Genomic DNA, 11,113 nt, shown 5'->3' with positions numbered 1-11,113 from the left:
GCTGCCTTCTACTCGAGATCCAGTAGTCATTTTATAAATAAAAAAACTCGCCTATAAATAAATTTTATAAATACTCAAGTTTTTTGTAGATGCTTTGACATGAACAATAATGAAATACATATATATTGTCTATCTCTTTCAAGTTTCAAGGAAAAGTTTCGATTGTTTGTATAAAGAAATTTTTATAAATACTCAAGTTTTGCAGATGCACAAACTTGACGGGAACAATAATGAAATACACATTCATTGTCTATCTTTTTCATTATCTATCTCTTTCAAGTAAAAGTTTCGGTTGATTGTACTGATTTTAAGACACACATGATTTATTATTGGACATAAATTAACACACATTTTAAGGCTCTCGTAAAATATAATTTTTTAAATAATTTTAAATATTTTTTTCTTTTGAATAAAAATATAATGTTCAAAATTTTATTAAAAAAATTAAAAATAAATTATAAAACTATACTTTATAGTAATCTTAAGATACGTGCCAAGCTTGAGGTTTATAGTAATTCTGGTAAAACCTTAAAATTCTGGTAAAACCTTAAACCGCTGGAACATAATCCTATTCGGAACAATGATGCTTCGGATCAGCACTCTCATTTTATTATTATAGCATCAACTAAACCATGGAATTCAGAATCGTTCACAACAAACCCACCATCTATGAATCCCCTAACTTTTGTTTCCCCTTGAGACGTGTTACAGGAGTTCAGTACCGCCAACTGAACACTCCGAAATAAGGACACTACGATGAAGAATTCTTCACAACCCATTCGACCAGAGTTGAAACGCCAAAGCCTGTTGCAGCTTTCTTCTTGTCACTCCATACAGGTCCAGCCATGTCAATGTGAAGCCACTGTACCTTCTCATCAACAAACTGCACGGGAGAACCCATATTATATCAGACTTCATTCAATGTCTCATATAATTTGAAGTACATGTAGATTACACTTGGTTACTACAGTTGTACATTTGTAAAGCATCGCATGTTTCAGTGTTGAGAGCTGACTGGTCGAAAACAACCAAGAACAAAGGTCTATTTCCCAGCCGGTTCAGTTTGAAAATTTTATGACAAATCCATATGTATATAGATAAAGTATATCTGTACAGAGAGCAATGTCGATTGATTTACCTGCTTGAGGAAAAGAGCTGCGGTGATGGAACCACCTTGACGACCTCCAGTGTTAACCATATCGGCTACGCCAGACTTCATGGACTCCCAATAACTTTCCTCCATAGGCAACCTCCAAAGTTTTTCCCCGGCTATTTCTGAAGCTTCGACTACCTCCTTTGCTAGCTCATCACTCGGAGTAAAAATTCCTAAAACATACAGAATAATATTATATTTTCAGTTTTTTTAATTTCTTTGTAATTCTGGTAAAACCTTAAAATTTGAACTACTACGCCAAGGGGTCTCAATTCAATGGATAAGTGCAACCAGTGCATATAAAACATAGGTCTATCTATACCACAGCAAGGGACACAAAAAAATTGACAGTTCTCATGACAAACGAATGAACAAGAGGCACGCAGTACCTGCAATTGAGGGCCCAAGGGCAACCACACATGCCCCAGTTAATGTTGCTAAATCAATTATCTGCAGAAAGATTAAGTGTGCGATTAGCAAAGTATAAGCAAAGAGAAAAAGAGTTGACATAAAAGCTTTTAAGTACTCAATTATTGTACACCTTGCAATTACAATATAATAGGTCCTTCAGAAGATGCAATGACTCGATGGAAGGAACGGAGCCATTTAACACATAATAAAGCTCAGTATTATAAGGATTATAAGAACATTAAATCGGAGGACTACATATAATACCTTGTCGACTCCTTGGTTACAAGCATACACCAACGCATCAGCAAGAGTAAGTCTGCCTTCAGCATCAGTGTTGTTAACCTGCAGTTCAATCAGCCAAAAAATATTATTCGCATGTCATGATATGAGAATGCAACAAAGATGGGACAGTATATCAATATGTAGATATGTTGAACAAGCTTAAATATAACATATATAAAAACCTAGTTAATTTCATTTCTTCTTCTGACTTAAAAACAGACATAGTGCAAGGAACTGAATAAAAATCACATTTTTCCCCTTCCTTGACCCAAAAAAAATGAACTTGGTCACCAATCTATTTCCTTCCGCACGTTTCTCAGCTTATAAGACCTACCAGGGTAGTGATAATGAATAATTGAGCATGAAAGACCAACCCAACATACACATGTACAAACAAAGATACATTTATGCTTCTGAAGATCTATGCACGAAGATTAACTGGAGTAATCTTTCACAACAGTTTCTTTGGATATATATGTAGACACTTGTATACATTTTCAGGAAAAAAAAAGATAAAATAAAAATGTCTACATTAACCCATGGAACAAGTACCGTAAAGCCCTGCAAATGAAACTTATATTCATTACCTCAATTGTCTTTCCATTGGAAGCTGTTAAAATGTCTCCAGGTCTCATGCCTGTTCCACTGATCATATTCTCACAAGCAGCAACAATGAAATGAACCTACAAGTAAGACATCTAAAAGGTCAAATTGATTGCATAAATGTCAACTCAAAAACCAAAGACTTAAAGCTCTCATAAGTTCAGAACAATAAAACATGACCAGTTGATAGATTCAAACAAAAAATTTCACATAGATAAGATTCAAAAATATTACATTCTTTTCTAAGACATATAAAGATGGTGTGAGCACAAAATTAGAATCTGTCTCACCTCAACTCCAGCAGGTTTAATTTGCCCAATAGCTTTAGCTGCACCTAATACTGCAGCTGAGCCTCCCATATCAAATTTCATGAGCTCAATCGAACAGCCAGGTCCTGTCTTGATGTTGTAGCCACCACTAGAAAGAGCAAATTAATCTTAGATATAAAATTTGGTGCTACCTTTAGAAATCGTAAGTACAAAAGGGCTTGTGATAGCACTAATTGTACTAAAGAAAAAAAAGCTTCTACGGCATATAAAAAGAATATAAGTCACATAGTAGATTCAGAAAAGGAAACTCAATTACGTTGTTTACCATCTCTTCTAATATTTCGTGTAGGTATTCTTATAACTTGATCTTAAGCTAATATTTAGTTCATAGTTGGGCTGTACGACTATAATTAGAATATACCTTTGCAGTTCATTTATACATTCTTAAAACCAGTATGTGTACAATTCATGTACCTGTCAAAGGTCAATCCCTTTCCCACTAAAGCCAGTTTGCTTTTGACAGTGCCGTTTGGAGGCTTGTAACATAAATGAATAAAATGAGCAGGATTTTCAGATGCTGCTGCAGCAACACCAAGATAGGAGCCCATCTTTAGTTCTTTGCATTGTTCTACATCTAATATTGTTGCAGAAATAACATCACTATACAATGATGCAATCTTTTTGGCCTCTTCTGCCAAAACTCCTGCAGTATAAAAGACATCATGAGATATACAACTTCAGTATACTTTAATGTTGGCGAAAAACATACAACCTAACTAGCAACCAAGAAAAGGATTTTCAACTTTGCAATTCCTGAAGTGGGAAATTACATATAAATGACTTTTATGTCAAAAAAAAACATATAAATGACTTTAAGTTGCATTAAACATGATCCATGAAAAGCCACATATGACAGACAAGGAGTATGGATGAGAGGATGAATATAAACACATATAGGCAGGAAAAAACAAAAAAACTGACCAGGAGTGAGAACGTTAGCAGGTGCATTTACAAGCTCTTTTCCGAAGATTACACCTGTACAAACTTCTTCAGTATACTTGAGCTTCTTTTCTAGCTCTGGCCCACTTCCAAGGCCAAGAATATCAACAGATTTAATAGATGGCTTTTTTGATTCTGATCTAAATCTAGTATCTTCAAAAGTCCCCGTCATCATCCCTAGTAAATTAAACACAAGACAGAAATGGAATCTATGTTAAATATACATAGATTCCCAGAATTTCAAATCTTAGTTTCGATTAATAAAATCAGGTACCTGCTGCTATCGATGATGCTGTGCTAAGCTTGGATTCAGCTGATAATCCGTCAGTAGATGCAAGTGCAATTGCGACATTACTTGCCTGGGAAGCCTTTGCTGCTGACGCAACAGCTTCACCAAGACTACGATACGAAGCCGGAAGACCTTTGCCTAACCCAACTAAACCAACTCTTTTTGAACCAAGGCCAGGAAGCCTAAGAATTGTGGATTGTCCAACTTTTCCAGTGAAATCTTCCTCAGATGAAGCTTCAGCCAACAAACCGCCCAATTGTGTATCTAGCTTTTTTAATATTGAGTTTACAAATTTTGAGCTTTCATCTTTGGTCATGTCTTTCTCCAACACACCGACGGCAAGTATGTCTCCTTTCCATTCTGCCAAATCACTCTCTTTCGCAGCAAAGGAGATCTAACATGGTTTCAAACACATAAAAATTTAAAAATGGTAATTTAGCTGCTAAAATCATCAGAGTGCAAAACAATTGTAAAGAATTTACATAATTTTGGACAATTTATGTAAATTAATTATCCATACTAAGGTTTAATTAACAATTTAATTAATGATGATTTATAGTGTACCCTATTCTTATCTAATTACCTTAAATTGTCTCTTAGTGGTTAAGATAGGATCCATTAGCTTGTCATTCCAAAAACTTATGTAATTACCTTTAATAATTTCTTAGGAGTTAAGTTAGGTTTTGTAATAACCCTATTTAGCTAAAGAGTCATTTCCACACAATACAATCTTGTACAACAAAGTAACAAACTCTACAAACCACTGGAATATACAAAAACAGCTTAAGATTCATAAATATAAGATTCACTCAATCACAAAAAAAAATGTTAACAGAATCGAGGGTTCACAGTTTGTAGGTTAAAATGATTTGCATTTAAAGTTTTAAACACAACTTTCTAATTTCTATATATATAAACTTACATAGGGTCAGAAAACACAGAAAAATACACATCAAACAGTTCCGAGAAGCATCAATTAACCGTAAAAACTGATCTAAAAATCCCGTATCACTATCCCATGCGTAATCGTAAACCATAAAGACCGATCTAAAAATCCTAATAAGCATCGCTACCTATTAAGCGTTAGATCGTTGTTCGAGATTCTAATATTCGAGATTCTAATAAGCATTAAACTATCTAACACACTCCTTTTAGTTTCTAATCAAATATGCCCTAAACATGATTAAATATTCTATAATTAACTCATAATACACACTTTAAACATAATAATACAAAATCACAATACTATTTAAAGAACTAACAGATCAATACTCAATAAATAAAAATGAAAACTAATTTAAATTTTAAATACAAATTTAATATTTCTAAATTAGCAAGTATTAAGAAAAATTAAAAAGGTACCTTAAGAGGATCGATCTGAGCAGGATGAGTGAGGCCAAGAGTAGCACGAGGAATAGAGTGAGCCATGCGTTTATTACAATAAAACGACGAAGAAAATAACGTAAGACGATATAAAGAACAGCAACTAGTACGACGTAGTTTAGTTGTGCAAGAATAAGAAGTGGAAGCTAACAGAGTTAGAGATGAAGGTAAAGACAATACTCTAATGGCGGCCATTTTTAGATAGGGTGTGTGTCTATATATAGTGATATACTTGCACACACACGGCACGCTTATCTATGTGAAAGAGATTTGTGTTATCGAGTTACAATCGGGTGTGGACTGTTGATGTATCATTTTATGCGCCAATTATTCACCAACGTTCGAAAATTGGAATTAATCGATTTTAATATTATTTTGGATTTTTTGAAAAATATTTAAATTTAAAATTTTTTTATAAAAATATTGTTATTTTTTAAGAAATTTTGTAAAAGAATTTTTTTATTTATAAAAATACTATTTTTCAAATTTTTTTTTCCAAAAACACGGTTTTTGAAAACTGTAATCAATTAAATACAATTTTTGACGAGTTTCCGCAATTATATTCAACCTCAAATACAATCATAAGAACTTTATTCAACTAGTTGTATATGTGCTTGATTTTTGTTGATTTTGATTGATTCCGTGTTTTACAAAAAAAAAAAAAGATTGTAAAATCGTAAAAAAATTTAGAAAATTTAGTATTTTTAGTAATTTCTCTATTATTTTTTTATTTATCGATCAATTTTAAAAAAATATAATTTCATTAATAACTTATTAAAATTCATCAAATACGCCATATACTTTTATCAATTTATTGATATTTTTTCATAGGTTAAAAATTTTCAATTAATTTATCGTGATTATAATCGGTTTCTATAATCATGTTCAAATATGTTCATTTATATATTTATTATCTTTTTTACTATTAATTAATGTTACTTTTTCATTTATTGACGAGGGCTTAATTAATTAACGCTTACGAGTTAATAATTAAAGAAGAAGACTATGAAAATTTTAATTAAGAATCTGTAAAGTTAACTTATTCTTTTTGTTTGTTCACGTCATGCTTCTTCTTGATATTCTCTTTGTCTGCCTCCTCTTGTATTTTTATTCGTTTTAATTTCTGGTTGTTGCTTCTTTTAATTACTTAATAATTAAATCTTAATTTTTTCTTTCGAGTATGGCACGTTCGTAAATAAATTTCGGGGAACGAGATTACACCTTTCGATTTTGTTTATATCGTATTAACATATTTTTGATAAATATAATTTATAATCACACAAATGAGTATCCGTTTAATTAATATTTTGATTATTTTTTAGAGGTAACTTTTTTGTGTTTCTTGATACTAATTTGCTATTTTAATTATATGAATGACAGGAAATTATTGCTGGGATATATTTACGTGAGTATTAATGCGTGTTATAAAAGTAGGTATAGCATAATGTCATTGTTTTTGCAAATTAGATGTACGGTACCTGTCAAAGGCATATTTTTTGCCAAAAGGCATGCCCAAATGGCATGCCATTTATCAATTAAATATAATAAAATTTAATAAATAATTATTATACTAATATAAAGTGAATTTGAATATAAAATTAAAGTTAGTTAACAATAACAACCAAATACCCTCATAATACTCATTTAAATTAATAACATTTTTTTATACTAGTTTATAAATTAATAAATTAATTTGAATAACTTTTTAGATGTTTGTATTTATATTGTTATTATTTTTTACAGTTTGTTGCAATATTATTTCAACAAATATACATATATTGAAAAATATACGAATTTTGAATTTAATTACTTTTTTGTCATGTATATTATATAACTATTACAGTTATATCATTGCATCATATTACAGTTATATCATTACATCATATTTTAGTATTTGGGAATTAGTAGAACAATCCTTTTTATTTATGATTGATTGAACCTCTAATCAAATTCTATTTAGAATCGTATTCGGAAATTATATCGTATTCTCATGTTTGAATAGTATTAGAACAATGTGATTATTTTCTATTCAGCTACGATGTTATATTTATGATCCAACAATTGAGATTATTTTGGCAGTACATGACCATAACTACCAAATATTTGGATAAGATCCCTCTTAAGGATATAATAAGGATATAATTAAAATATATGTAAATATTTTAAAATTACGTTTGTTATTTCTGGATATTTCTAATATTAAAATAATTATTAAAAATAAAAAAAAATAGTAAAAAGGCATGCCGAATCATGAAAAAGCATGTCGCGCTAATTGACGTCATGGCATGCCCATCTTGGCATGTCTGTGCCGCTGTTACATGCACCTTAATTAAATGCCCTTGCAGTTAGTTGTATGGACTTGGCGTGATTCATAGCCCTCAAAGCATCAAGGCCGGTTGTGAATTGTGATTCCATTTAATTTTTATTAAAATTAATTAAATTATAAATATATATGGCATTTGTTTAAATAAAAATAAAACTTAAAATGAAAAATAGAAACTACTCTACACCATATCTAATGGTCCCCCTACGGCAACACACATGATTAAACTACACCCTCCTACACAGAATCTCAGCTTTTCTCGTCCGTTCTTAATTTGATTTTTCTCGTTAAACAATAAGTTTTTTTAAAATCCGACTTTACTATATTTTTCTTCATCTCCCAACGATCGATTTGCATATTATATGTGATATATTTCAATGTGAATTAAAAAAAATATATTTTAATATCTAGTTTTCATTATAAAAATATTTTTAGTGGAATAACATTCTATATATTTATATTATACTAAAAAGAAAAGGAAAATCTTAATTTAGGATGAATTGTTATTCAACTCGATTAAATTTGATTTTTTAGTTTCAAATTAAGTTAGAAATATTTAACAAAAAAAACTAAAAAATTGAGTTAGAAATAAAGATGATACTGCGTATTCTTATCTGTCATGTGCAACGAATGTTCTTATCTATTATGTGCAATGAAAATAATTACAATACACACCGTCTTTGTTTCGTATGTTATGTTTTAAGAAAAAATGTTGTTGTCTATCCGTTTATTTTTTCCGGTCATCCTGATCAACATTTGGAAGATTTTTTGTTATGATGCATGTGTGTATATACACGTAACTGATGCATCTATATTAATACTAAACTATAATAGCCAAACAGGGGTATAATATAATTTATAGTTTGGTTAATGCCTAATTTTGATTATCCTTTTTAAAATTATTATATTATAATTAAATAAGTGTAAATAATATTCTTTTAGAAAATGCACACGCCACGGCATAGACGCCTCTGCAGTTCATTCCCTCAGCAATTCATTCTACACTGTCTCTCTACAGTTCATTCTCTGAGCAACCCATTCATACGCGTCACTCCGTACATACAGGTCTGCCACTTTCTTCTTTAGATTTTCCATTACAATTAGTTTAAATTCGCAGGCTTCCACGGGAACAAGATTCTGCTTTGAATTAGTTTAAATTGATTTTTTTTGTTATCTACTGTTGTTTTCTTGCTTCTTCTTCGAATTAGTTACGATTCTTTAAACTATTTTTTTTGCTTTTATATTGTTTGATAAAATGCCGAAGTCAAGTATTTTTTAGGGAAAGAGATTAAGAAACGTGGTAAGAATTGTTGCCCCTCAACCATAATTTTGGTTCCACCCTGGTTGCGTTATTACCTACGCAACCGGTAAGCATATAAAAAAACACAAAATGGGAGACAAAGTACCTAATAATGTGATGATGATATAAATAAAGAGTATGTACCCACAACAGATATCACAAGTAAAAGCATATATAGTAAACATGTATATTAATACAAGAATGTAAAGAGATACTCATATAGAATGAAATGTACATATCAAAAATCAGGAACTGGTCATACATTTTAGGTGATACAAAAGAAAATTAGTTGCTTTTCCACTTTGACGGTTCTACAACTTACCAATAGATACCACCAATAGACTAAAAGTATATTCAAGAGTGCGATGAACATGCAAGAAAAATGTTTCAATCAGATATGCATATGTATGTACTTTGACAAAAAAAATTAAAATTAAACCAAACCTCTGAAAAACGGATAAAATGTAGTTAAACAGCTCATGAGTGCAACCAAAAGATCACGATTTCACTACAAAGACCCTTCACATAATAATAGTGCTATAGGTGACATACTGATCGTTGACACAAGCAATGACAATGTAAATTGCCAAATATGTCACTGGCTAATTGGCCACCAGAAAATATGTCACTGGCTAATTGGCCACCAGAAATTTTTTACAACTTTTATACAGTTTACAGTGCTAGAAACTTAGGTGTTAGTTCAATCTAGCAGGAAAAAAAACTAATTTCTAAGTTTCCAAGCAAAGATATTGTTGATAGCTTATATATTGATTTGTCTTTGATATTGGTTTGTTAGGTTATCAGCTTTTCCGGAATATAAGATGGTGGACATTGAACTAAAAGGAGGTTGTATATGATGATATTAAGTCTAATTATTTATATATAATTTTAATAAAATTATATGAACTAAAATTAAAAATATATAAATATTAACCAAGACCCGTGCATCGCACGGGCCGTAAGCTAGTAATATGTAACTAGCATAATAACCCGTGCGAGTTACGAGTCATTTTCTAGATTTTTTGTGCACGTCATATAATTATATTAGTAAAATTCTTGATTGTTTTCTTATTGATAAATATTGTATAACGTCTAAAATATATCAAATACAAGTTGAGTAATGTGTATGATTTTCAAGTAAAACATTAATAACGTTCATAACGTTTTTAATATATCTCATTAATCACGATACAGATTTTCTTGTTTGTGTCGTGTAATTTGTATTTACTAAATAAATATAAGCAGGGTAGTCATTATACGTGTAAGAAAAGATTGAAGTTAATCCATCAACTATTGTCAATATGTAAAAGAAACTAAAAATTAAAATTTATGTATATTGTAGAGTCGAGTAAATTTTTTGAGTTTTGGTCAAATAAACCCCGAGTAGTGAGATATTTTATTACTAAAGTCATTACTAATTTACAATTGTCTTGCTTAATTTAAAATGATTAGTAATACATAATTAAAGTGGTCAGCAATCGTAATATTCAACAAAATATAATTTACACTACAATTAATATAAGTTTATCTTTTAAGAAAAAATTATTATTTTTTAATTCAACGTTTATGTTGATTTAATACCATTGTTAATGTCTTAATTCATTAACTAAAGTTGATCTCGTCCGTGTACTTATCTTTTAATTATCTCTATTATACAAAGTTAATTTTATACGATGACAGATAATTGTCAATTCATAAATTAAAATTTACATAATCTATTTAGTTTTTAACACATTGAAAAAAAAACTTAAATTTAATTGATCATTCTTATTTCCAGAACATAAAGGACTTTTGTTATTTTCTTCTAGTATATATATCAATAACTCTGAAATACACCATTAAATTGAAACTTTTAATATTGGTAAAGATAAAGTCACACGTGTGTGTGTGTAAATTATTATTTATTATATTTGCAAGTAAATTATGTTGGTCTCGCTTATTTATATGCTATATATCTTGGTCATGTATATATCTAATTGTTATTCGATAAATTACTCAAATAACATGTATTTATGATTATTCAAAAATTATAATTATCTAACAAATAAATTACAATTATTTATATATCGTAGTCATAGTAGCACTGTCAATCAAACAATAT

At 30.0% G+C, this 11,113-nt stretch overlaps 1 protein-coding gene across 1 annotated transcript; it reads right to left on the bottom strand.

Moving 5' to 3' along the window:
- Positions 1 to 569: 569 nt before the first annotated feature.
- Positions 570 to 5,643, bottom strand: LOC141708846 (leucine aminopeptidase 1-like). Its single transcript, XM_074512657.1, has 10 exons — positions 5,369 to 5,643; positions 3,992 to 4,400; positions 3,700 to 3,894; positions 3,193 to 3,421; positions 2,740 to 2,866; positions 2,434 to 2,529; positions 1,829 to 1,906; positions 1,543 to 1,603; positions 1,139 to 1,326; positions 570 to 883 (listed from the first exon to the last, which is right to left on the bottom strand). The coding sequence occupies exons 1-10, from the start codon at positions 5,582 to 5,584 to the stop codon at positions 752 to 754; spliced, it is 1,731 nt and encodes a 576-aa protein (XP_074368758.1). The 5' UTR covers positions 5,585 to 5,643; the 3' UTR covers positions 570 to 751.
- Positions 5,644 to 11,113: the final 5,470 nt, after the last annotated feature.

The sequence above is a fragment of the Apium graveolens genome, chromosome 2 (assembly GCF_009905375.1).
Source record: "Apium graveolens cultivar Ventura chromosome 2, ASM990537v1, whole genome shotgun sequence".
NCBI classification, from domain to species: Eukaryota; Viridiplantae; Streptophyta; class Magnoliopsida; order Apiales; family Apiaceae; genus Apium; species Apium graveolens.
This window is presented reverse-complemented; position numbering and strand designations above follow the sequence as displayed.